General features: G+C 58.3%; 1 protein-coding gene and 1 long non-coding RNA gene across 4 annotated transcripts in view; both read right to left on the bottom strand.

The window, feature by feature from the left end:
* CACNA1S (calcium voltage-gated channel subunit alpha1 S) overlaps positions 1 to 13,273 on the bottom strand; it is a 62,710-nt gene extending 49,437 nt beyond the window's left edge. For 2 of the 3 annotated variants that reach the window (XM_036909482.2, XM_036909483.2), the window contains exons 1-2: positions 12,803 to 13,266; positions 11,136 to 11,241 (exon numbers count right to left, since the gene is read on the bottom strand). In XM_036909482.2, coding sequence (XP_036765377.2) covers positions 11,136 to 11,241; positions 12,803 to 12,954 — 258 coding nt within the window. In that variant the 5' untranslated portion in view covers positions 12,955 to 13,266. Of the gene's footprint in view, positions 1 to 11,135; positions 11,242 to 12,802 lie in introns of all 3 variants that reach the window. The other variant, XR_005029676.2, reaches the window with a different exon arrangement.
* A 4,024-nt stretch (positions 13,274 to 17,297) lies between these two features.
* On the bottom strand, positions 17,298 to 23,818 carry LOC118924597 (uncharacterized). Its single transcript, XR_008999463.1, has 3 exons — positions 22,527 to 23,818; positions 20,924 to 22,429; positions 17,298 to 18,615 (listed from the first exon to the last, which is right to left on the bottom strand). It is a non-coding gene; the product is annotated as an uncharacterized LOC118924597 (long non-coding RNA).
* Positions 23,819 to 24,600: the final 782 nt, after the last annotated feature.

Genomic DNA, 24,600 nt, shown 5'->3' with positions numbered 1-24,600 from the left:
CGCCACGCAGGCCTTCTGTGACACGCCCCCTCCTGCCGCGCTGGCCGTCCCGCCAGTCATGCGAATGATTTCCAGGTCCCAAGCTCTCCACCGCCCCGGCCTCCGTGTCTTGGCATGCAGGGTCCCTCCGCCTGGACCGCCCAAGGCCTGTCCGCAAGCGGACCTGTCTTCTGTGAGGCCCCTCCTCACCGCGCACAGAATGAACCCTCGCCGTCCCAGGACCCCGTGCCGCTCGCCGCTGCCTCCCCCAGCTGCAGCCTTCGTGACGCTGCATTATTCCCAGCTGTGAGGATCCTCCGTTCTCTGCCATGTGACCTTTCCCATCGGTAATGGTATCTGGGCATCGGGGAGAGGCTCACCCCCCACAGAAGGCTCCCCAGAGTCTCTGTTGGTGGTGTGTGAGGGGAGGTTTGGTGGCTGGACACCCCCCCCACCCTCACCCCAGCCAGTGATTCTGATTCCCTGCACCCAGAGGTGTATGCTCGCTCCACGCCCAGCTGAAAACATTTCTGCCTCAGGGCTTTGCCCTTCCTGTTCTCCCCACCTGGAATGTTCTCCCCAGATATCCACGGGGCTCACCGTCTTTTTCTGGATCCCAGTTTCAATGGTACCTTCGCACCCAGGCCCTCCTGACCTCCCTTCTCCTCTCGCCCTAACTTGGCCTGCTTTCTTCTTTTCAGCAGCGACCTGCCCCTGGCACGCTGTGTCTGTCTTTCAACCCTCTCTCCCGACCTGAATGTGGCCATCCTCCCTTATCCACAGGGGATACATTCCCAGACCCCCAGTGGATGCCTGAAACCCTAGGCAATACCAAATCCTATGTGTAACATGTCTTTCCCTACACGCAATCTGAGAAAGTTTAATTTATAAATTAGGCTCGAGATTAATAACAATAACTAATAATAAAACGGAACAGTTATAACAATGCACTGTCGCAAGAGCTACGTGACGTGGTCCCTCTCTCAGGACCTCTTCCTGTGCTGCCCACTGTCCCTGTGACGCTGTGAGATGACGGAGCGCCTCTGTGCCGGAATGGAGAGCGGGCAGTGGCGCGGGCGCTGCTACACCGTGTCAGGCTGCTGCCGACCTTCTGATCTTACTCAGGAGGATCACCTGCTCCCAGACCCTGGTGGACCACGAAACGGCGGGCCAGGTGGGAGCGGGGGGCGCCGAATTAGGTCTATGAGAGGAGGGGTCACTGCTGTCACTGCTCCCAGAACAGTGCCTGCCACATCCGTGTTTGTGAAGGAAGGAATGAATCAGGTCCTTAGCGCACGGCTGCTCAAGGTGCAGATGGAGGGGCAGAAGTGGTGCTGGTCCACATGCTGATGCTGTCACGCTGAGGCAAGATAAGCATAGGCATTGAGGAGAAGCACCTGGAAATCATTACAGCCGTCTGCCACCACGCCGAGCACATGGGTGGGTTACAGGCCAGTTTGGGCACGTGGAAGTCACACGGTAAGGCCCTCAGGCAGGAGCTGTGGAGTGGTAGGAGCCCCTCGCAGTCCAGGTGGACCGGAAGTTAAAAGCGGCACCTGGGTCTTTCCCCCGCAGACCATCCGAGAGGCTCTGCTCTCCGGCACAGCGTGCTTCCTGGCACGGGGTAAGCGCTCAAGAAACGTTTGGCGAATGAAAAACCCAATGGAAAATTGTCATCCCCGCTGCAGAAATCAAAGGGAGGCTGTGACGTTGCGGTTTACAATAAGAATTATGTATTTGGTCTTCATCCCTTTTCTGACACAGAAGTCCTAAAGCACTCGGGGTTTCTAACTGGTGAGAGCTACAAAGGCATCTTTTGCTGTGTTAATGGTGACTTTCGGAATACCCGAAGGCCACCTAAGGGTGGGGGCTGGTCACCACATGAACCAGCCTGTGACTAGAGGGCTGGGCCTTTCTGGGCCACTAGGAGGTGAGACAGGGCTGGGGGTTGAGCTCGATCCCGTGGCCAACGGCTGAAGCAGCCACGCACGGGAAATGAAGCCTCCTTAAACCCAAAAGGGCTGGCTTTTGAGCGCTTCCTGATTGGTAACGGTGGAGATTCAGGGAGAGCAGAGCCTTCAGAGGCGGCCTGGGGGCTCCGTGCCCTTCCCCCTCGTACCCTGAGGGCAAAGTATCTGGCTGTTCCTGAATTATACCCTTTTATAGTAAATCAGTGATCTAGTAAGTAAAGTGTCTCTCTGAGTTCTAGGAGTCGCTCAAGCAAGTGAGTGGAACCCAAGGAGGCGCTCATGGAACCCCTGATCCACAGCCAGCCATCAGGTTCCAAGGGGGCGCAGCATCGGTCAGGGGCAGTCTTGGGACCTCTATTCCTAAGAAGAGACTCTGGACCCCAGGCCTGACTCCCTGACCATCCTGACCTCAGGGGAGACGGTGAGCCGGTCTTGCTTTGTGAGATGAGAGCCCTGCCACCAGCTCCCCACGGGGGCCTTCATTGCCAGGTGTCCCCTCCCAGGGCGCTCCTGCCCCTGCGTGGTCATGCCTCCACCTGCGGCTCCCTGGGGCCACACTTGGGGGGGCGAGGCTTGGCGTGTGACCCTGGCCCCGGGCCTTGCACCTGCTCCTGGGAGTGTGGGAGCAGGACACTGGGATGAAAGAAGCAGGGCTCAGACGGCACTCCCCTCGGCCTCCCACTGCCTCTATTTTCAGACCAAGTCTTCCGTTTCCAGGGGTCAGCCAGACTTGGCACGGGACTGCCCCTCCCACCCTCGCATCACTGGGCTTTGCAGGAGGGTGCCGGGTGCTGGCTGGCTCCCCTCCAAAGGTCCTGCTCGGCCTCACCTCACTGTCTGGACCACAGAGGCAGCTGTCACCACACCCTCTTCCCCCGCATCTCTGCCCCCACACTGGGGCCTGCGGGAGGTCTGGACTGGACTCGTTTCCAGGCTCCCAGTGGACCCCGGGGAGGGCTCTGGGGTCTAGAGAGTCCACAGAAAAACCTAGTAGGCTCGTGCAGAAGGTGGCCTGCCACCACATGCCTGCCCCATCACCTGGGCCTAAATCTTCCTTAGGATCAGGGATCTGTGGCCTGTGAGGATCTGAAACCTGCTGGTGGGGCCGTTGGCAGCATGCTGGTTAACTCTTCAAGACACACATCTGCCTCGAGCCAAAGTGGGTTTAGCTGAGGGAGAGGGAAGCCGGGGTACTTGGGGGGGCGCTCGGCTGAGTGGCGAGGGGCTCTGTGTGACCCTCACATGCCCTTCACGCTGCAGGCCGTGCAACAATTGCTGCAAGCCAGCTGGCTGGGAGCTGCCGGTATAAGATGCTTTCATGATATTAATGACTGGTTTCCTCCCGGATTCATCCCCTTTCCAGCTCCTGTAAGCAGACAGCTGTGTGGGGCCTCCCGCCTCGAGGGAGGTTTGTGGCAGGGCCCCAGGCTTTTGTTTCCTGAAGCTCAAACCCATCAAGTGGAAAAAGCGGTCAAAGAGAGGGCTCTCTCACAGACAGACAGGATTGCAAGCTCTCAGGGCTCTCAGGGGTGCCCCCAGCCCAGGTGGGCTTCCTCACAGTGCCCTGAAGATGGGGCAGGGTCGGGGGGAGGCCCCAGGACCCCCAGGAGAGCAGGCTCCCACCTTGCCAAGGGTTCCTGCATCCTACACACTGCATGGTGACAGCGGGGCGTGGGCTGAGGGGACCGGACTGGAACAATATGGCCTCGACCAGGGCAGGCAGAGGGCCTGTGACCCCTGGTCCTTAGCCCTGCCTGGGACCCCAGGACAGGCTGCAGATGGCTCCCACCGCCCCAGAGAGAAATGGGCAGGCAATCCACTAAGGTTGGTTTCTAGGCAAAAAGATGATCTTCCTCGAGCCCTTCATCTATCTGTGCATTAAGGGTCAGCCCTGGCACTTGTCTGTCCCACCTCACAGAGGAGGAGAGGGGGGCTTGGAGAGGGAGCACAAGGTGCCCGAGGCTGTAGCCCCCACCCCACCCGCCGGGCTGGTAAGCCGGCCTGGTGTCCTGTGGCCACGACGCTCACGGGTTCCCAGGGCCCTGGCATCTATCTGCCTCCGTGAGCACCTCAGCCTCCAGGTTTGGAAAAGGCCCAGCTCGGGAGTGAGGGAAGTGGCTATATTTAGGCTGATGAACTCTCACCCAAAGAAGCGTGACCCGATTGGGCCGCTCCTGCTGGCCTACCTCCCTCGGGGGGTCCCCATCTCCCCTGCGGAGAAGCAGACCCCCTCAGGTCTCGGTGGGCTGCATGTGCCAGGGCTTCCTACCCAGGGAGACACGAGCTGAGAGTAACAGAGGAGGGGCTTGGGCGGCGGTGAAGGGCACGAGGGGAAGGCAGGGGGCCAGCCTGGAAGAGGGTGGGGGACCAATATTGTCTCAGGTGATCATGACAACATCCGAGGCCTATGACCCTCCCACATGGGCGCCAGGCCTTATTCTATGCACACTCAGTCTCACAGGAGCCATGAAGGGAGGCACTGCCCCTCATTTTGTAGGTGAGGAAACCAAAGCACAGAGGGGGTAAGTAATTTCTGCAGGGTCACACAGCAACAGAGCAGCAGAGCCACATGTGAATCAGAGTCTGGTTCCAAGGTTGGTGGTCTCACCCACCATGCCATGCTGAGGAGGGAGAGAAACGGCACGCCTGGGACGTCGGGGTGGGCTTCTCAGACCCCGCCCCACCCCCACCCAGGTCTCACTGGCCTCCTCCCTGCCCTGGTCTGGGCTCAGCGTGACTCAGCTGTGGGCTGGGAGGGCTGAGAGGGGAAAGAAGGAACATTTATTGAGCAAACCCCATGTGCTAGATGGGACACGACATTGTTGTCCTCACTGACGTGAGTTCGGTCCCTTGTGCACAGAGGAGATAGCTGAGGCTCAGGGTTCAGGAAGCTGCCAGTGTTAAGTCTGGCTGGGGGGCAGCTTTGTCTGACTTTTTAAAGCCCCATCCTTTCCCATGTGCCCCCAAAGGCTGCACAGCTTGGGCAAGGTGCCCAAGGTTCCTCAAAAGCTTTGCCGTGGACTATCTCAGTGTCCGCAGCCCACTGCCCTGGTGTGAGGGGTGCAGAGCAGGGGTGGGGTGTGCTCTGTCCTCAGAAGGGGCACCGAGCCCCATGGTGGGAGAAGGCAGGTTCCAGGGTGCAGGTAAAAGGCAGGCTTTCATTTTACCTGGCCAGACCCTTGTGCCAAAGCCCAGGCTCAGCTGCCTATGTGCTTCAGGTCCCAGGCCTCTGGGGGTCAAGGCCAGGGCAGGGGTCCCTCTGAGCCAGGAGCCTCACCAGATGGTGAGGTGGAGTGGGCTCTGGCTGTGGGAGGTAGTGGGCAGGCACATTCCAGACCCTATAAAAATACACCCGCCCTGGATGCCAGAGGCTTAGGCTGCAGCCTAGCTGAGGACCGCACAGCAACCTGAACCCCAGGAATGTACCAGGGGCCTGGCCGAGGCTGCTGAGGGGTGCGTCCTGCCAGCCCCATATGCACCAGGCAGCAGCGCGGCCTGCCCGGCCAGTGCTACCAGAGATCACCCAGAACCTGGAAACGGGGCAAAGGGTGGGCGCCAAGTCCTTGGAATATACCACGTTGGAGCGTTTTATAACAGCTTAGCCAAAGATAGGTAATTATCTAGGACAGGACTTGTCAGCTTGAGCCCTGTTCCTATTTCAGGCCAGGTGACCCTTTGCCGTGGGGCGCAGGGGCCTGTCCTGGGCGGTGCAGGATGTCTAGAAGCATCCCCAGCCGCCACCCACCTGAAGATCTTGTGCACACTCCCCGCCAATTTCCAGACTTTGCCAAGTGCCTCTCCCCTCACCCGCCCTTGAAAAACCACTGACCTAGGGGGGACTGTCCTGTGTCTAACTCTCACTGTCCCAGCCTCCAAAGGATGTCGGCCAGAGAGAAAAGGCAACCCCAGGGTGACCCTCTTACTGCCCTGTGGGACATCAAGAGCTGGTGTCTCACCTGGCAATCCTGTGACCTCCTTCCCTTCTCCGATGTCATTTCTGTCTGTTCTTCTAATTCTCTTGGAACCAGCTCTACCTTCCTACTTGTTCTCTCATGAGCCAAATTAATCTTTGACGTGTGTTCCTTCTATACTTAAATAAGAGTCATGTTTGCTCGGTTTGAAAATCGTGCTTTGACCCAGCATTGCTTTGCGGAGGAAGTGAGATAATGCAGCAAAAGCGGTTGATTTCGAGTCTCTGCCCAGTAATGAGCAGCCGTGACCACTGTTGCTTGTCCACATGGGTCCCGCAGGCTGGCCAAGGTTGGAATGATGACATTCCCCAAATCTCCTTTAATTTAATCGGAGCTACTCCCTAGGGTCCCCCAGGGTTCCTTCAGACGTCGGGGAGCACGTGGGACTTCAAGGGGGACAGAGCTGCCTTTGGAGGGTCTGGTCCTGGGCTGGGGTGCTGGGGGCTGGGGCCCTGGGTCCTGGGTCCTGGCCTTGGCGGCCAGCTGTCCTGGGACATCTCCCTGCCCCTCTGCTGGCCTCAGTGTCTACTCTGTCCCCCTGCCCCTCTGCCAGTGCCCCTCCAGTGACCCGCGGCCCCCAGCCTTCCCTCTCCTGGGAGAATTCTGGGACGGGGCTGGTAGGCACAGGCTCCCCAGGCCCAAGACAGGCTTCTCTCTTGGGCAAGTGGAGTCCTGCCCAGAGGTTGGGGTGGCATCTAGGTGCCCAACAACAGCTACCAGCCCACCCATATAGCCACCTGCAAGCATATGGGGACTCAACCTTCCTGTGCCTCAGTTTACTCATCTGTAAGAATGAGAAAAATAAAGTCCCTGCCTCGTGGGGTTGTTGTGGGCATTCAATGACAGAAAGCATATAAAGCTCTAGATGGTTCCTGGCACAGGGCAAGCGCTCAGTAAACACTGGATACTGTTGATAAGGACGAGGAGGACGGGAGTGGGGGCGGGGTGGCCAGGAGGCCACTCAGGTATGTTGGATGTTTCAGGGAGAGAGATGGAGGGTTAAAGAGGAATTACAGGCAGATGGCGGTGGGGTGAAGAGGAATTTTTAACTGACATAATCCTGTGTCCGGGGTTACACCCTTTGACCCTAGAGTACCCCGGGGTCTCTGTGGCCAGCGGCTTTGTGGCTGGGAGCCCACTCTGGGGCACTGTGGCAGCTGCACAGTAAAATCTCATGTTCATAGATAAGGTGCCACAGCAGACGAGGGCTCGTCCGGGAGCTCCTCTGAAGTAGATCCGCCGCGTTTTCCAAATGAGGGAACGGAGGTCCCAGAGGAGTTAGATGACACGTCCGAGATCACGCAGCAAGGATGGGGCAGAGCCCGGGCTCAGAAGCACATATGCCAGCGCCAGCCCCAGTCTCCCAACCTCCAGCCTGCTTCTCCAGCCGGGCTGACCTCAGAGGCATGCTCCCCTCGGCCACGGTGCCACGCACCCGGCCAGCATGCCAGTGTCCTGGAGCCCCTCCTCGCTGTCGTCCAGCCCCTGGGCCTCCCAGCGTCCCCTGCCCTCTCTGGGCCTCAGTTTCCTCTTCTGTGCAGCAGAGGCAGAGGAGCACCAGCCAGGTACCCTCACTGGAAGCTGGGGGCAGGAGCTGGAGAGAGGAGAGAACTGCCTGAGGGGCACCCAGGCTCCTGGGGGCTGCTCTGCCACAACTGGCGATGCTGGCTGCCCCCCGACTCTGCACTGTGGGAAGCCTTTCTTGCCCCCTGACCGTCCCCACTGCTCCCTCCCCCACCCAGCTAGTCTGGCATCTCCCGGAGGAGGACCCTTCTGTCATCAAACACCCAGACCTGCCAACCAGGGTGCCTGGTGGGTGCGGGCACCTGTATCTCAGGGCACATGCACTTGAACTCTCTGTGGCGCTCTGCCTGCCCCAGCCTGTTCCTTCCCATGCTGCCTGCCTCGGTAAGTGACACCATGCGCTCTGTCACCACTCTGAAACCTGAGTGGCATCCTTGCCTCCGTCTTCCATCCCCCTCGCCTCCCTGCCTCCATCAGTCACCATGTCCCACTGGTCCTGAGTAGCTCTCGGCGGCGCTGCCCTCTTACGCCCCTGCCTCAGTTCCAGCCTCCCGCATAGTCTGCCGACACCTTCGGTGGCCTCCTCACCCCTCTCCCATCCCACCCCACCCCACCCCGGCCCATGCTCCACGCGCACCGGAGTGATTTTTCTAAACCCCAAGCTCACGTCCTCACCACTGCCTGCAGCGCTTTGCCCGGGGCCCCTCAGCCTAGAACCCCCTTCCCGCCAAGGCGTCTACAACCTCACTCTCATCTGGGACCTGCTGTGTAACGGGTGGGCCCAGTGCGAACGGAAACAGACGGCAGGAAATAAGCGCCGCCATAGGTGCTACAATATAAAGCTTTTGCCTTGTCTCCATTGTCTCTTTTTAAAACTATGATGGCAATTTTTTATTTCCTGTTTAGTGCTGTGCAGGGCAAGTACACACCCTCACAGGCGCTCCTCCCTCCTCCCTGGCCCTTGCCCACCCTGCCAGGTCCTCCACACCACCACCCAACAGCCAGACACCCTGCACCCTGGCCAGAGCGGGGGAGGTGGTGCTGGGCAGCCCCCTTCCCACGGGCCTCTGCCTCCGTTCAAGGTGGGCAGGCAACGCCCAAAGCTGTGGCAGCCCCTGCTCCAGGAGGCATGGCGTACCCGACTGGAAGATGGGCCCGAGGCTGCCCCTGCACGCACCCACCGGATGGGCTACGGTACCGTCAGCCCCGGGTGGGGACAGCCACCGCCGTGCCCTGTCCTGAGACACTAAAGAGCACACCCACGTCCACCCCGCTGGCAGGGGGCCCGGGGCCCCAGTGCGGGGGTGGCGGGGGACAGAGCAGTCCATCCTCTGGGGCAGGGAGGTGGTGGGAGGCAGCAGGCGGCCATGCCTCCAAGCTCCCGGTCCTTGTGTCATTGTCCCAGCGGCCTTCACTTACATAACATGGATTCAAAGATGAAATTATTTAAAAAATTCCAGTACTATGATGACAGGGCTTTAAACCCCAATTGTGGGGCCTGGGAGGGACTGCACAGGTCACATGCCATGGAGCTGGCCCTGTCCTTATCCTTCAGGTCCTGGGTTCAACATCCCACCCTCTGGGAGGCCCCCAGTACAATATTATAGTGTCCCCAAACCTTACACATTTCCCATTCCATTTTAATGACTCATTTAGTTGGCTTAATTGTAACAATGTATTTAATTGATTGAATTAATTAAGCTCTGTGAAGATGGAAATCATGTCTATTCGGTTTGCAAGTACATCACCAGTCTGTGCCAAGAATATAACAGGCACTAAAGAAATGTTTGTTAAATGAGTGAGAAAGTTAATGAAGAACTGGTCCCTGGGCCACCGTCCTTGGAAACTATGGGTTACTTTGGATGACTGGATGGTCCCTGACCTGTCTCAGATACTTACAAAGCAGCCCACAGGGCAGAGGAACAAATACCCCTTTGCCTACCCCCTGCTCTGACGCCTCTCATTTCCCCCTTGCTGGGTTGTGTGGAGATGGACATATAATTGGCAAGTGGGCTTCACTTAGAAGCTGGCTGTGTGACTTTGAGGATGGCTGACCCTCTCTGGGCTCCACCATAAAGGGGTCAGATGAGGGTCCCTCACTGACCATTGACAGTCCATCCAGACTGGATGTTTAAGGGGACGGTCACTGCTTCAGGCGGGTTTCTGGTCAGGTTTTCTCTTCCAGGGGATTCACCGTGTTGTATCTATGAGCTCTAGGCCTTGAAAGTCAGGCCCACGGGGTGAAGGAAAACACCCAAGACTATCTGAGATTTTTAGGGCAGCCTTTTGTTTCAAGATGGAAGATGACATGTCCCCTAAGGTGTAACGTTTTTCCGCCCAGGAGGGCAGAGCTTCTTTGGAAAGTAGCCAACTTCTTAAGGAGTTGAAATGGAACAGAGGCCCCAGAAAATGAAATCCTGAGGGGCAGGGTGGACCCAGAGCCCTCCCAGATTCAGGAGCTTGAGTCCTAAGCCTCATGTGCATGTGGAAGGCCCAGGACCCCAAGAGACACCTTTGCTGCCAGCCTTGGCTGCCGGGGCCCTGCCCACACGGATCCCACTCTCCCTCCACACTCTGGAGCTCAGAGGTTTTCGCACTTGTAGCCAAGCACACTCAGAATGCCAGCTTCTCACCAGCTCAAGATAGATCCCCATGGAAACAGCATAAAGGAGAAGCAGAGAGAAATGTCCTTCTTTCAAGCCCTGGATGCTTGCTAATTGGCCTCCTCCCTCCTACCCTTGGGGATACATGCAGACGAAGCCCATTGAAATGGCGGGTCCACTGCCCTGTCCCCGGGAGCCGGGACAGTAGGTGCCTGTGAGCCTCCTGCGGGGCCCCCATCAGAGCTCCGTGGGCTGCTACTGCGCTGGCAGCAGAGCAGTCCCACGGGCGGACCCGACGTCGGAGAGGCCTGAGTTTGAGACCTGGGCAAGACTTGCACCTGGGGTGAGCCAGGCCAGGCACCCCAACTCTGAGCCCATTTCCTTGCCTTTTACATGGGTCTAAAGGTGTGACCCCCCCACAGGGGCAGTTAGGGGATCAAACAAACAATAATATAAACTGTTTAGCACAGAACCTGGTACCTGAGAAGCATTTAATAAATGTTAACTGCTTTTGTTTTATCTAGCTATTGGGTAAGTCAGCCCTTTAACCTTTCTAGATACCAGACCTCATTCATAAAACAGAGGGAGGTGGAAGGAGACAGGACAACACAGTTCTGGAAAATTCCTCCGGCATTTTATGTCCATGTGTTCACATGACTGGTGAAGGGGCAAAGAGAAAGTGGCATGGAGCTCTAGACCAGGCCTGCCTTAAGATTCCTGGGTCAGACTCTCCCAGGAAGCAGCTCAGTGGAAGCAAGTTTCTTCTGGGTTATATCCAGGAAAGCAAAATCAGCATTCTGCCACCATTACTCACTAGCAGACCTCACCAAGCCTCTGTCTCCACATCTATCTAATGGGGCTCATTTTCCAGTTTGTTGTGAGGATTATGTGAGTTCAGGATACTCCTTCCACGCTGGCTGAGCTCTTAGAATCCAGAATAAGCAGGTGCCCTGCAAAGCTGCCCAGTGGCTCCGGCAGCCCTGCCGGTGGTGGGGAGGGTGGGGTCTGAAGCTCCAGCATCATCCCCCAGGGCTCAGCCCACCCACCTGCGCTGCAGGCCTGCAGGAGGCACGGGAACCCTGTCTTACCAGGCTGAGGTTCAGAGTGTTGTTGTCATCCTCGGGCATTGGCAGGTATACAGCCAGGGCCACACAGTTGGCAAAGATGGTGAGCAAGATGATTGTCTCGAAGGGTCTGGTGCCCAGGTTAAGGAGAGCCTTTGAGTGAGGCACGGGATTTGCAGGGTGAGAGGAGGAGGGCCCCAAGGGTCAGTCCGGATCACAACTACAGTGCCAGGCTGATGCCCCAGGGCTCCTTTCCTGCTCTTCCGCAGGGCATAGAAGGGCCAGGCTTTCCTCACAGCAGGGAACTTCCATCAATGCTTTGGGACCTTCAGGGTCTGGTTCCTGGCTGCGGGCTGCTCAGCTGCCAGGGGCAGGAGGTCTTAACACTCAACTCTAAGCTCCTGCTCACTCCCCCACCCACCCCCACCTGCCTGCCCCCAGGAGCCATGACTTCCTGAGAGTCTCACCAGATAACCTGTGGGACTCACACAGGGAAATGGGGGGGAGGGGGAGACACTGATGCGGTCGCGCTGAGTGTCCACAGAGCAGGACTAGGAAAGGGGAAGGTGCAGAGGTGGGACGGGAATCTCCCAGGCTCCCCCTGGTGAGGAATGGGTCACCGCCTGGACGGGCTCCCACGCCCAAGCCGTGTGCACACCCGCACCCTCTCCCAGACACACCCAGCCCTCCACTGTCATTCTCCAGAGGGCACCCCAGGCCCACTCCTTGGGCCAACCAGAGGCGCCAACTGGAGGGAGAGGCGGGCAAGAAAGGGTGGCAGGACGGGGGAGGGAAGGAGAGGGGCGGGGGAGGTACACCGTGTAGAGGGGCTGGGTTGACAGCCCTGCTCTCTTCCCAGCATCCCCCAGTGTCTGAGAAGAGGGCAGAGGCAGGGCAGAGGAGGCAGCGGGCAAGGAGGGGCGAGAGCTCGGCCACCCCATCTCGCGGGAGGCCGGGGGGCAGGGAGGGGGCTGGGGCCGCCTGCGGCTGAGCACGGCTGTGGCCCATTCCGCCCCGAGCCGCCCGGCTGGTCCCGTGTTTTCCTTGTCCGCCCATTATCCCTGATTCTCCTGGCTTCTGAGAACAGCCGGCGGGAGCCCAGGCTTCCACAGTCGTTCAGAAATATTTCAAACGTTCCCGACGCTGTCTCTCAGCCCCCTGGATCTAGGCCCCCCGCCTCTGGAGTTCCTTCCTCGCCTCCCCAGATAACCCAGATGTTTTCGTCATTCTTCTCCCAGAGCTAATGCAGACAGAGAGGGATGGCATGTCCCCGTGCCCAGGGGGCCTGCGTGGGGGCCGCTGAGAGCAGACCCCGTCCAAGCCCCGCCCCCCCAGCTCCAGCCCCCGCTGGGACACCCCTCGCTGAGCTCTCCCCTAACTTTTACCCCCTCCCACCAACGGGGGGGATTTTCTCGCAGAAGGCACCGCTTCTTCTCGCCCTCCTCCACCAGATCCAAGGGGAGCCAGCGGGCGGGGATGTGGGTGGCCCACAGCTTCACCTTCCGGAGCTGGTCAGCGGGCACGGCGGCTGAAGCCCACCTGCCCTGCCCCACCCTCGCCTCCCCGTCAGCTGAAGGCCGCCTTCCCCAGGGCTCCTCTGTGGAAGTTCACCCCCCCTCCAAGCGCCCGGGCGCCTGGCCCCCGGGGCAGCGAGCGGCGGCCGCTCCCTGACGCCAGGGCCGGAAGGATACTTCCACTCCACGACGCTGATGCAGGCCTTCCTCAGCGGGTTCTGCAGCGTCAGGCAGAGCAGGGCCCGGGGCGGCCTCGGCAGAACCTCCGGGACAGGCTTCTTCGGCGGCTTCTTCCTCAGGCCCTCGTCCTGGGGTGAGGGCGGCTCCATGGCGTCCCGGCAGCTCCGTCCTCTCCTGCTCCCCCACCCCACTGCCCTCCGCTCCCTGGGTGCCCCGTGCCTGCGCCTTGGCGACTGGGCCTGCTGGGCCTGCTGGGCCTGCTGGGCCAGCCGGGGTGGGGGCAGGAGGATTACTGTCCCTGCTCCCCGCGGGTAAAATTAGCCTCCTCTCGGCGTCCTGCTGCCCAGCCCGAGCTCCCGAGGCCAGGCAGCTGTCATTGCTTCCCAGCCCAGTCAGTGGCATCCAGCATGTCCCCTAGGGGGCTGGTCAGGGAGTGGTGGAGGAACTGACACGTGGGCGCGGATTGGGGCGGTGGGAGACAGGATGGAAGGTTGGGGGCTGGGGGGTAGGTAGCCCATGACAGGGGGCCGCGGACTGGCTCCCTCCTCCAGGATTCGCCTGTCCCCAGACCCCCTCACCCCAGGACACTGTCCAGGGAAGGTGCTGGTGGCCTAGCTCAGCCGCCCCCACCCCCACCTCAGTACCTGCGGCCCTCAGGCCACGCCTCCTCCCCTCCCCCTGCAGTCCCCGGGTCTGCGCGCACTACCTGCCACTCGGGGCACAAGGCCCCCACACTTGGGGCGCGGCGCCTGCACAGCGCACTGCCGGTGTGTGACAAGCTCTCTGCAAGTGTTGGATGCGTGGGCCAGCAGAACACTCCCCGGGCGCACGGCGAGGGCTGGGCCATGGGTGCGGGAGTAAGAAGAGCATCAGGGCAGGTGAGGGGGGACAGCGGGCCAGGAATCCGGGAACTCAACCTTCTTCAGCTGCTCAGTGCAAATCCAGCGCCAGCGGCCTGTGGTCACGCTGTCAACGGAGGCCTGCAGTCCTGAGGCGAGAAAGCGCAGTCCTCGCTCACCCTGCGGGGCGGGGGCGAGGGTGGGTAACTGCCGTCCCCCCGAAAGCCGAGAGCGCCGCCAGGGAACACGCCGGGCCTCTTCCCGAGTCTGTGGTCGCGTCGGGACTGAGCGCCTGCGGCAGCCCGGCCTCCCAGCTCACCCTCCGGGCTCCTCGCCGGGTGGGGCTGCGGCGGTGGCCCCCAGGCTCCCCAGGAGGATGCTGGTGTCTGTGGGCATCTCGTGGCTGCGCCCGCGGCGGCGGAGGGCGGAGCAGGGCCAGCACGGCCGGCGGTGCACGTCCGGAGGCTGGGCTCCCACTTTCCCCAGCGCGGGGCTAAGTGCGGCCGGAGCTGGACGCGGAATGACCGTCCCAGGCAGCCCTCCTGCGGCCCGGAGGGGGCGCGGCGCGCGCGCTGCCCGAACGGGTCTCCCCGATCCATGCGGGGCCGTCGAATCCCCCGCCGTCCACCCGCCTCGAGCTGGAAGGCCCGCGGCCGGCGGTGGCACTGGGGGACGGAGGGAGGGTGGCGCCGGCTGGGAGCTCCGCACCGCGCCGCGGGTGCCCCTGCGGCCCCCCGGCTGCACCCTGCAGAGGGACGGCCCCGCGGACCCCCCGGGCGGCCACGGGCCCGATCAGGGGCTGGATTCCTCCGACTCGAGGGGCGGCGAGGGGGCCTCGGACGCCTCGGGCGCCGGGGAGGAGGCCGCGGGGGCGCGCGTAGCCCTCGCTGACCCGCTTGACCCGCCGCCGCTCGCGCTCCTTGCGCTGCTGGGTGAGGGCAGGCTCGAAGGGGTAGTCGGGGACCCCGAAGGCGCCGGGGAAGGGCACGCACGGAAGGGACCGCGAAGGCGTCGCAGGGGTACAGCAGGAGGGGCGCGTTGCCCAGGGGCTCAGCCGGGGCCTGGGGCGCCTGGCCGGGAGGGGGGGCCGGGGGCGCCCGCCCTGGGCCTCCGGTCCACCAGCGCCTGGCAGAAGGTGCAACTCATGGGGCCGCGTGGACCCTCCTGAACCGTCCCCGCGGGGCGTCGGCGCTGTTCTGACCACCAGGACGAGCTACGTCGCCGGCGCAGCCCCGGTACCAGGACTGTCAGGGCTGCCCTTCGCCCTTCGGGGTGGCTTCTCCGGTCTCCCTAACCCGGGCGACGCGGCGGGGCAGCGCGCCCCCATCCAGCCTGGGGCGCTGCAGAGTCGCGGGGTCCTCGCCCTCTTCTGCGGGGCCCACCCGCAGGGCACCAGGCCTCGGCCCCCTGCCTCCTCCTGCAGCCCAGCCTGGGCCCATCCCACCGGCGCGAACCCTGCTGCCCAGGGCCGGGAACTGATGGCTGCCGTTAGGAGCGCGCTGGCGCAGCAGAGAAAGGTCTCTAAAGAGGGGGAGAGGACGTGTCAGTTCGGAAAGCCTCGTATTATGGGGTCAGCCCACCCTTAGACGTGACTGTAAGCAACCTGAGGGGAGGCGGCGTGGCTGCTGAAGGGAACAGGCACAGGGCAGGTTCAAGTCTTGCGTCCGGCCTTAGTTGGAAGCCCTCTCTGAGCACTGGTTTCCACACATGGAGATAATTAAGACATTCCTCACAGGAGATTAATAATACATGAGACTCAGACGGGATTCTCAAGATACACCAAAAGACACCCACCTCCTGGGCCTGGCCAATGAAAAATGCCGACCGTCTCAAAGCCTGCTCATTGAATCCGCAGTAGTAATCCCAGTGGCAACCACAGGCCAGCCACCCACCTGACTCTTTTTGAAAGAAATGATTCTTTCATTCCAAGAACCCAGGTGTTGCTATGGGTTTCAAAGCCCCCCCGCCAGTGGGGAGCCAGTTACCAAAGCCTCCACTGTCCACACGGCTGCGGGACGCCCCCTCCCAGCCGTCCTGGGTTTATCCTTCTGGCCTTTAACAAGTATTGTCTCTTCTCCCACCTCTGTGTGCCCAGGGCCTGGCCCAGCTCCTGGCACGTAACAGGTGCTGTAGAAAAAGTTGTTGAATAACTGAAAGTGTTAGGTAGAAAGGTGGGCTCGTACGGGCAGGACTAAGTTACACACAGCCTTTCCCAGACTCCAAGAAGCTGTTTTCTTAGAAATGATCAGCCTGCGTTGAATTTAAGTGCCATCAGCCCTCATCACCTGGGGTTATCGGGTTCAACTTGGGCGTCATCTCCACTCCCCTCTCTGTGTGCCCACAGTGTCCTGTAAATGCCATCTTAGCACTTGTCACACTTCTCTATTATTGTCCTTCTCATCATGGATGAAGATGAACTCAGGATTTATGGAATGAAGGTGCACATCCCACATGGACGGTGATGGGGTAGCATGAGGCCTCGGACACTGGGCAAGACTTTCTGGGAGACTGAAGGGGCTACTGGCTCTCTTTCAGACTATGGAGGGTCAGGGACTAACCCAGATGCCTGAGTCTCCTGCACCTTCCCATCTCTGTCCTTATTTGAGTCCCAAGTCTGTTCCCAGCCGAGCTCTGCCCTCCATGCTGAGCAAAACCAGAAAAAATCAGCAGTGATTCTAAGCGTCACGGAGACTTGCATCTGCTCTTGAAAGTGAAACGCAAAGTGTGAGGCATCGGGACAACCCACACAGCCCTCCTGCTCAGCAGCCTTAGGGCGCTCCCTGCTGTTTAATGGGAAGGTTCTAGAAAACCTCTTCCAAGCTGACCCTCAGCTCCATGGGGACCAGTGTCCGCCTGACGGTTTGCTGGTTCCTGACCTCACACATTCGCTTCCCCTTCTCCCCAGCCCTCTGCTTTCCCTCCTTCTGCCGTCCTCTGAGGGAGCTCCTTGCCTGAGCTGGTGGCCTGAGCCCTGCAGCTCCCAGCACTGGCTGTCAAGGACGTAAATTCTGAATCTGCAACCAGACTGCAAGCCACCAGGGCAGGGGCTGGCAGTTTATTCTCAGGTAATGCCCCTCAGTCCCTTGCCCAGGGCTGGGCACATAATAGGTGCTGAAAATTGTTTGCTATCAGTGCTCTGTATTTGAAAAATATGGGATCCAGGCTCTACTCTGCCACATGATCCTTACTTGTTTGCATTTAATTTGATCAAGTCAGAAGTTTTTATCTGATGACAATTTTCATAAATACAATTTAATACCTATATGTATTGATTTAATATTCATTTTCCTCACATACTATTTATATTTTTTTCATAAAACCATTCAAAAAATGACTCAAACAAGAAACCTCACAGCTTGACTGTATTTCTTGAACCAGTTCTGTCTTCACTGTTAAAAAAAGAACAGATAACCTGGCAGGAAGCAGAGGTGAGAACACATCAGTCACCGTGTGTATTTCTACCACTGAGCCCTCCACCCCATACCAGGTGCTGAGGGACACCCTGCAGTAGGTTATCATTAAGAGGTGTGAGAGTCATTCACTCAACACACATTTACTGAGGGTCTCCTGTATACTAGGGACAGCTCTGGGTGCTGGGATAGAGTGGTAACCAAAACACTGGAGTGAAATAATATTAATGATAATTATGGCTATCATTTATTATTTGTGGTGTCCAAGGCACTGTGTTAGGCACTTTACGTGAATCATCCCATTTAACTCCACACCATTCTTGTGAGGTAGGTGCTAATATCATCCAGTTTTACAGGTAAGGAACCTAAGGTTCACAAGGGTTAAGTTACTTGCCCAGGTTTCCACAGTTAGTAAATTCCTGAACTAATTAACGATAGTCGATGGTGCCCTTCCCTCTTCACCGGTCTTCCTGCACCTGTCCCCGGGATTTCTCCTGGTGGCTTCACCTTGGAACGGCAAGACCACAGGGGCTTGCTCTAACCTAATGAAAGCATCTAATTAAATTATGGTGCTTGTTGGAGGGCATGTCCCATCGCACGTTCAAATCAGCGCCCTGCATTGAGCTCCTGCTCAGGTGGGGAGGTGCCGCGGGTCACGCTGGTCGTCCCTGGGAAGGTGATGTTCTTGAGGGTCGTAGGAAGGTGGCCGTGATGTTCCATTGCTGGGAAGGCAGGAACTGGGGTGTAATCAGACCTGGTCAAGCGCCACGAACTGTACGCCTGGGAACCTGATGAGGAGCCCTCTCGCCTGAACTTAGAAAACCTGAGTTGTGGATCCTTCTCGCTCAAATATCCGGAGAAGCCTGGGCGGAACCGGGTCAGCGCGAGGGAACGAATCCCTCCTCGGGTCACTGGGACAGAACTGGTTAAGGGCGCCACCGTGTGGCAGCGAGGAGCGATGGCATGTCAGATTGATGACATTTGTGTGGTGACTGCCTGAGTGCGGACTTTTGAACTCCCAGTTACAACTCCCCCTGGGAACTCCGAGTCCGCAAGCCTTTTGGAAAATTTAGGGTAAGTGACCCGCAACAAAGAGGCACTGGGTTTTCTGTTTATATCTACTAATTTTCTTCCTGAGTTTGTGAACCGATTCATATCACTTACATTTTCATTATATGCAGATACATAAAATAGTATGGTTAAACATGGAATTCTGTTATTTGTTTTGAACAAGCAGCAGCACATTGCATCGGTATCAGGCAGCTCACTAGAGAAAAGTGTGGCTCTGAAATAGACTACAGAAGCTTTCCCCACACAGTAGCCCTGATGGAGGCCATTGAATGAATTAATAAGTTGAATTGCTTTAAGTAGCCACAGAATATCAACTGTGGGCAATACTGTCCGCCTTCTCAAGGGCCCTGGTTCCTCTCTGGGCCTGGGGGCACTCCTGACCCTTGGCTCATCTATTTGCACCAATTCTGCCCACTCTGGATCAGCAGAGCAGGAGACCTTGTAAGAAGTACCCGATGCTCCTCCGAGAAGCGACACCGAGCTTTCCCTTCTAGGACCACGATGTGTTCAGTCAAACAGTTGGATTACTGGGGGCCATCTATTATCTAGATATTATACAAAGAGCCTTATACACCCCAAATCCAACATGCAACAGAAATGGTAAGTTGCCAGGGGGTATCTCCTGCACCTCCTTCCCAAAGCCTGGCTGCTTCTAATTGTGCAGCATGTAGTGTCTGCCCCACCAACGTGAGCTCTGTGCTGTCACATACTGCCAGAGGCTCTCACTGGCCACATTCCCCAGGATGGCACATTACTATAGCTTCTTGTTGATTTTATGAGCACTGCTGCTGACCGCATCCCAGCTCTCCCCAAGGTGTCCAGTGGGCACCCAGGCCCATCGCCCCCTCTCTCCTCAGCCCCACACTCCTCATAGCCAACAGGCAGCTGGAAATCCCTCTCCCCAGAGCTCTCCCTGACACTAGCTCTTGACCCAGATTGTAAACTGTAAGCAAAGAACTCTGGTCTTATCCTGCACCTTGAGACACACAGCATATGCCCGTAAATGGACATGAGGAGTCCCTGGGGAAGGCTGAGCCATCATTCATCCAGCAAAGGGAGATGTGACCTTCCGTCAGGCCAGACCATTTAAGAGCAGGTAACAGAATTCCACCCTCTAGCTCTCTCACTGTCTCATGGGGCTGGAGCCAGGGGTGGGGCTTGGGCCAGAAATTGGCTAAAATGGAACCTACGGCTCCAGCAGCGGCTTTGGGAAAAGTCAGTCCACAGTCCTCTGCTTCTCCTACCCCTGAGGGATCCCTGCGATTGGTCAGCCCATGGTGGTGCTTCTGCGCACCTAAACCAAGACCTCCAGACCCCCTACCCCCACTGCCAAATGCTGGGGGATGTGTAAGGAAACCAAAGACTCAAAGTGACCGAACCGTTGGCTTGTCAGCCAGTCACACCCACTGGCAGACCTCACCCGCCCCCCAGCCTCCAGGCAAGGTGGCCCCGAGAACTTTCCCCAGAGTGCTCCGTGGTCTGGCACTCTGAGACATGCAGCCTTCTCTATTCCCCTCCTCGGAGAGCCACCGGTGCATTAACATCCTAGAGAAACCTGCACGTAACCGCATTCAACCCAGAAGTTCCTAAATGGACCTCAGAACCCTGTTATGTCATCTCAAGCCTACTGACATCAAAGAGAATACATTTCAGGGAATTCTACCTCAAAACCACCAGGATAAATATGCACTTTTTCTTTTTTTAAACAAGAAATGTCACCCTCTCCTTTGAGAGTCTGCCTTATATCCAGATATTTCTAGAAGGATAATCTCACCACTCCCACCGTGTACCTATTCAACAACTCCTAACAGAGTGTCAACACAGGCAGCCACCGCAGTCTCGGTGACACCACACGGCATCTGACCACAATGTGCCTTTCCAGGGTTAGGAACCAAAGCCTCCCCTTCTGGGCCGATGGGAGCGCTTGTGTGATGTCAGCCCTGCTGGCCCTCAGGCTGCACTGACTGGCCCCCACTCCACAGGAACAAAGCTGGGGCTCCGAGAGCCCGTCCCTGCGGCCAGGGCAGACGGCGGCCCTGGCGTCTCAGCTCCCCCACCCGGGTCCCTCTCCTGGTGGCTGAGGTCCTCGCAGCTCCCTACACACACAGGCTGTCACTGGGATTCTCCGGTCTGGTCTGTCCCATTCACGCAGTTGCTCATGTCTTAGAGACAGTCGGTGTTCTCCGTGTCTTGCAGAGACGTGGCTTACACCCAGGGACTCTGGGGCCAGCTACGTGTGGCCTAGGGTTCTGGCCCTTCCCCTTCCCAGCTCCAGGACCACGACAAGCCTATTCTGCTCTCTCCTACGTGGTGGGAAGAGCACTGCCGCCCAGGTTACTGTGCAGTTCCAAGCAACTGGGTGTGAAAACGCCTGTGTGCTGCCTGAGCAGGAAGGAAGCTCTAGGCGCCGCTGCTGTCCCGGCTTTGGGCTGCCCCCCAGATTCCCGGGTGCACACACCCAGATTCATCTTATCAAACATGCCTCCGGTCACGGCGCTCCCCCATAGGCAACGGATAGCTCCCTGGAGCCTACCCCTCACCCAGCACTGAGGATCCTCCTCTCCCCGCGCCCCCATCGCTGCGATGGCCCAGCCTGCCACTCTTCCGTCCACCATCCTCTGCCCGCTCCACTGCTGGAGCACCTTCCTTCCCGCCCACCCAAGTCCTCCTTCTGGGACTAGCCCTCTCCCCTTCTGTCTCTCCCTCCCTGAATCCTAAGGCCTCCGCGGGCTGGCCCCCTGTCAGTCACAGTGGCTTGGGGACCTTCTCTCGGGTTGTCCTCTCGCCTTGCCGTTTACCTCGTCCCATGCTGGCATCTTGCTCTCCCAAGCAGAGGTCAGGACCACGCTGCGTGCATCCCAGTGTCCTGCGGGGCTGGCACCGCCCCGACACACGGGGGCGCCCAAGGTGGCCTAAAGCAGGGGGGTGGTTCAGAGGCCATGCGTGCGGCCCTAAGAGAGTATCGCCGGCATGGCCCTAGAATATTATCCAGCAGGCCCTCTCACGAGCCTTGTCTACTTCGTCTACGGTCTGTGGCAGAGCAGCTATACAGGGTCCCTCAGCCTGAAAATACAAGCTGTTTCTATCCAAGCTCATTCCTCTGGGAGCAGTAAAACAACATAGGCATTAATGGGAGAAGATCGGGGGTTTTAATAGGGACAGAATCTTGGCTCCCTTTACAGGGAAGGAAACTACTCTTTATTGGACACCCACCATGTGCTGGCAACTTATTTAATCACTTCAAGGCAACTCTGCATCCTTGTTTTACAGATGGGGAAACAGGCCGGGAGAGCTAAAGTGAACTTAACTGAAATCATGTTTCTAGTAAATAGTATGAAGAAAACAGCAAAAATATTTATATAGTATTTGCTCTGTGCTGGGCACTGGTCTGAGCCCTTCACTCCTTTTTCACAACCTCATGTGCCCCAAAGCAGATGCTATTTTTGGACCATTTAACAGGTGATGGGACAGAGATCCAGATACAGAAATGGCCTGTGGTCACAGAGCTACTAAGTGACGCAGCAGGGATTTGACCCAGGCAGTCTGCCCCAGAGGCCATGCCCTTAACCACCGCCCAGCACCAGTGCACGCCTGTGCCCTCATTCAGATGCGGGCCCAAGCGCTCCCCTGCCACGCTCTTCACATTTTGGCTCTTTCCCAAGAAGCCTCCCTGAGCTGATTTCCACGGAGAAAATCCATGCTTTAGCCCCTGGATGCTGGCAGGCATCAGGCATCAGGCCAAACCCAGTGGCAGCGGGCTTGCAGCGGCCACATCCATGGGAAGATGGTCGGTGGCTGCCAACGCCCCAGGGCAGCTCATCTCCGCATCTCCCCTTAGAGGCGGGTGCCCAGCCCCAGCCGGCAGGTGGCCGGGCCGTTTTCCTTTCCTTCGGGTAGGAAAGCGTCAGGAGTGACTAAGCCCCAAGTACCGAGTTCCCGGCCTCACTCCTCCAGCTGGGTGGGGCACTTCAGGACGGAACTCAGACGCCTCCCTCAGCCGCCTCTTGCACAGTGACCTCTGGGGTTGCTCCTCCAGCCCCGCTGCTCCTGCTCAAGGGGATGGAAGGTGGGCGGGCTGCAGGGGTCCCAGCTGCCCACCTGCCCTGCAGCACCTTCCACAGCCTCTGGCCTGGCTTCCCCGCCACAGCACCAGAAGCCAGGTACGCACCTGATTAAGCTTCAAACAGCGACACACCGAGAAGGGGAGGCAGGAGGGGGTGGCGGGGGGGGGGCTCCTCTGATCTGGGATCCACTCCCAAGGAGTGAGGGCCACTCCTGGCCTCCTTTGATTGGCTGCTGTGAGTCTGCAAGACACATGGGTCTGCCGTGTCTGGGGCCAAGGGCAGGTGGGAGCTGTCCTCCCAGGGCGCTGCCCCGCTGAGGGCCGGGCCGACAGCACACCTGGCCTGGCTGGCAGGGAAGCTCAGAGAGCCCGCGGGAGACTGTGTGGACTCTCACTCAGAGGGGCTTGGAGAGCTTCGGAACTCCTTGGGAGTGTGCAGGGCGGGAGGCCCAGGAAGATGTGCGGCTCTTCCCGGGGGCGAGTCCTGTGGTCCCGGGAAGACAGCCTCTCTCAAGTGGCTTTGAGATACCAGTCTGGGTGCTGAGAGCTGCTCGGTGCCCACTCCTGGGGATGAGCTGGGGGCTGGACGGGCTGCTGTGGCTCTCCTGGGACAGTTCCGGGCCCGGGGAGGGTGCCCACAGAGAAGCGCCTGATGCCAGAGGAAACCGGAACCAGAGAGGGAAGGGTCTGCCCAAGGACACGCAAGCAGCTGGCTTTGCTTTCCGAGAAGCAAGAGCCCAGCGCTGGCAAAGCCTGCCGACCTGGGGGAAGGCCTGAGGTGGAAGCAGGAACACCCGTGCCCTGGCTTCTGCTTTGTCACCCCATTCACGGTGAATTCTACACGGCTTCCTTGCAGACAGGACAGGCCCGGGAAGGGGGCTGAGGCGCCGAAGGGACCCTGCTCAGCAGCAGTGGGACACTCCATTCTGTCACAAAGACACAACCTACCCACTGAGTACTTACCACGGGCAGGCTGCACACACACACGCACTCACATTGACCCCTTGCACTGCCCCTATAAGTTACTATTCCCATTTTTCAGCTGAGGGAGTGAAAACAGATTAATTTGCCCACATTTATGCAGCCCAGAAGCGTCAGCACTGGGACTTGGACCTGGCAGTCTGGCTCACTGCCACCCTCCTGGCCACCACAGTCCTTCTGGGGTGGGCAAGCATCCATCTGGTGCCCGGTTTGAGCCACCGTGGCCCCACCCCACCGGCAGAGCCCTGAGAGCCCCTGTCAGTACGTACACGCCCCTCGGCCCACGGGAGGCTGAAATCTGGAGAAGGCCAAGTAGTTTACAAATGTCAGATCTGAAGGTACCTTAGATGTCAATGGCCTCAGGGGTCCTAAACCAACATAATTGGTACACAGCACTTCTAACATTTCTACCATTTCTGAGTGCCATTTGTACTTTTATTAATATTTTTCTTTACATATACTCCCTTCCCTCCTACTTATCCTCAATGTTAATAACATCCATGCAATCATGGAGTTTATGTGCTAGTCACATTTTTTCTAATACTCATTGAGATAATTACATAACTGCTAGAATAAAACGTTATCTTCTAGGTACCACCTAAAACCACCTTCACGTGTGACCTGCACTTTGGGAAGCAAAGGGCTGGTTTAATGTGGCTGGTTTAATGTTCCCACCTTCCAAGGGCTTGCAGGGGCCCCACCCAGTGACTCCTGTCAATTGGCTCTGGGGCTAACGGCAGATCGTGGCCTCGAGAGCTTACAGGCCTCAAGGAACTCAAGCTTTAGGAAACGGGAGCCCTTCCTACTTTTGAAGAAAGGTGACATGATCGGGTTAAAAGCAAGATCTTTGGTGGCTCCTAATAAGGATTGCAATAGTCCCATGAGAAAGAGTGACGTGTGAGCTAGGACAGTGGTCATAGGGGCAGAGGGAGGGGACAGATTCCTGTGTATTTGGAGGTAAAAACTGGTGGGACTTTGTGAGTGATAGAAGTGGGAACTGCGGACAGCAAAGAATCAGGAACTGACGGACCTCCAGGTTTCTGGCTTGAACAGCTTGGTAGGTGGTGGTACCACCAATTCAGATGGAGAATATAAAAGAAGCCAAGTAAAGATGAGCTGAGCCTCACACATGCCAATTTTGACAGGCTCTGTGGCGCCCAAGGGGAGCTGCCAACTGAGGGCCAGATAGACAGGTCTAGGCTAGAGGTACCGATCCTAGAATGAACACCAGGGAACTGCAAGAGAGAATAAACTTCCAGGGACAGTACTTCAATGTTTACCTTTAGGGTGAGCTAAGTAGGCTGAGGAAGCACGCCTGGGCAATAGCAGTGTCTGGGAGAAGGGAAGGGATGGTCAGAAAAGGCGAGGCCGACAGGGAGGCAGGGGCCCAGAAGCCAAGCAAAGAATTTCAGGAAGGAGGGAGAAGATCAG

This window comes from Manis pentadactyla, chromosome 9 (assembly GCF_030020395.1).
Source record: "Manis pentadactyla isolate mManPen7 chromosome 9, mManPen7.hap1, whole genome shotgun sequence".
Classification (NCBI taxonomy): Eukaryota; Metazoa; Chordata; class Mammalia; order Pholidota; family Manidae; genus Manis; species Manis pentadactyla.
This window is presented reverse-complemented; position numbering and strand designations above follow the sequence as displayed.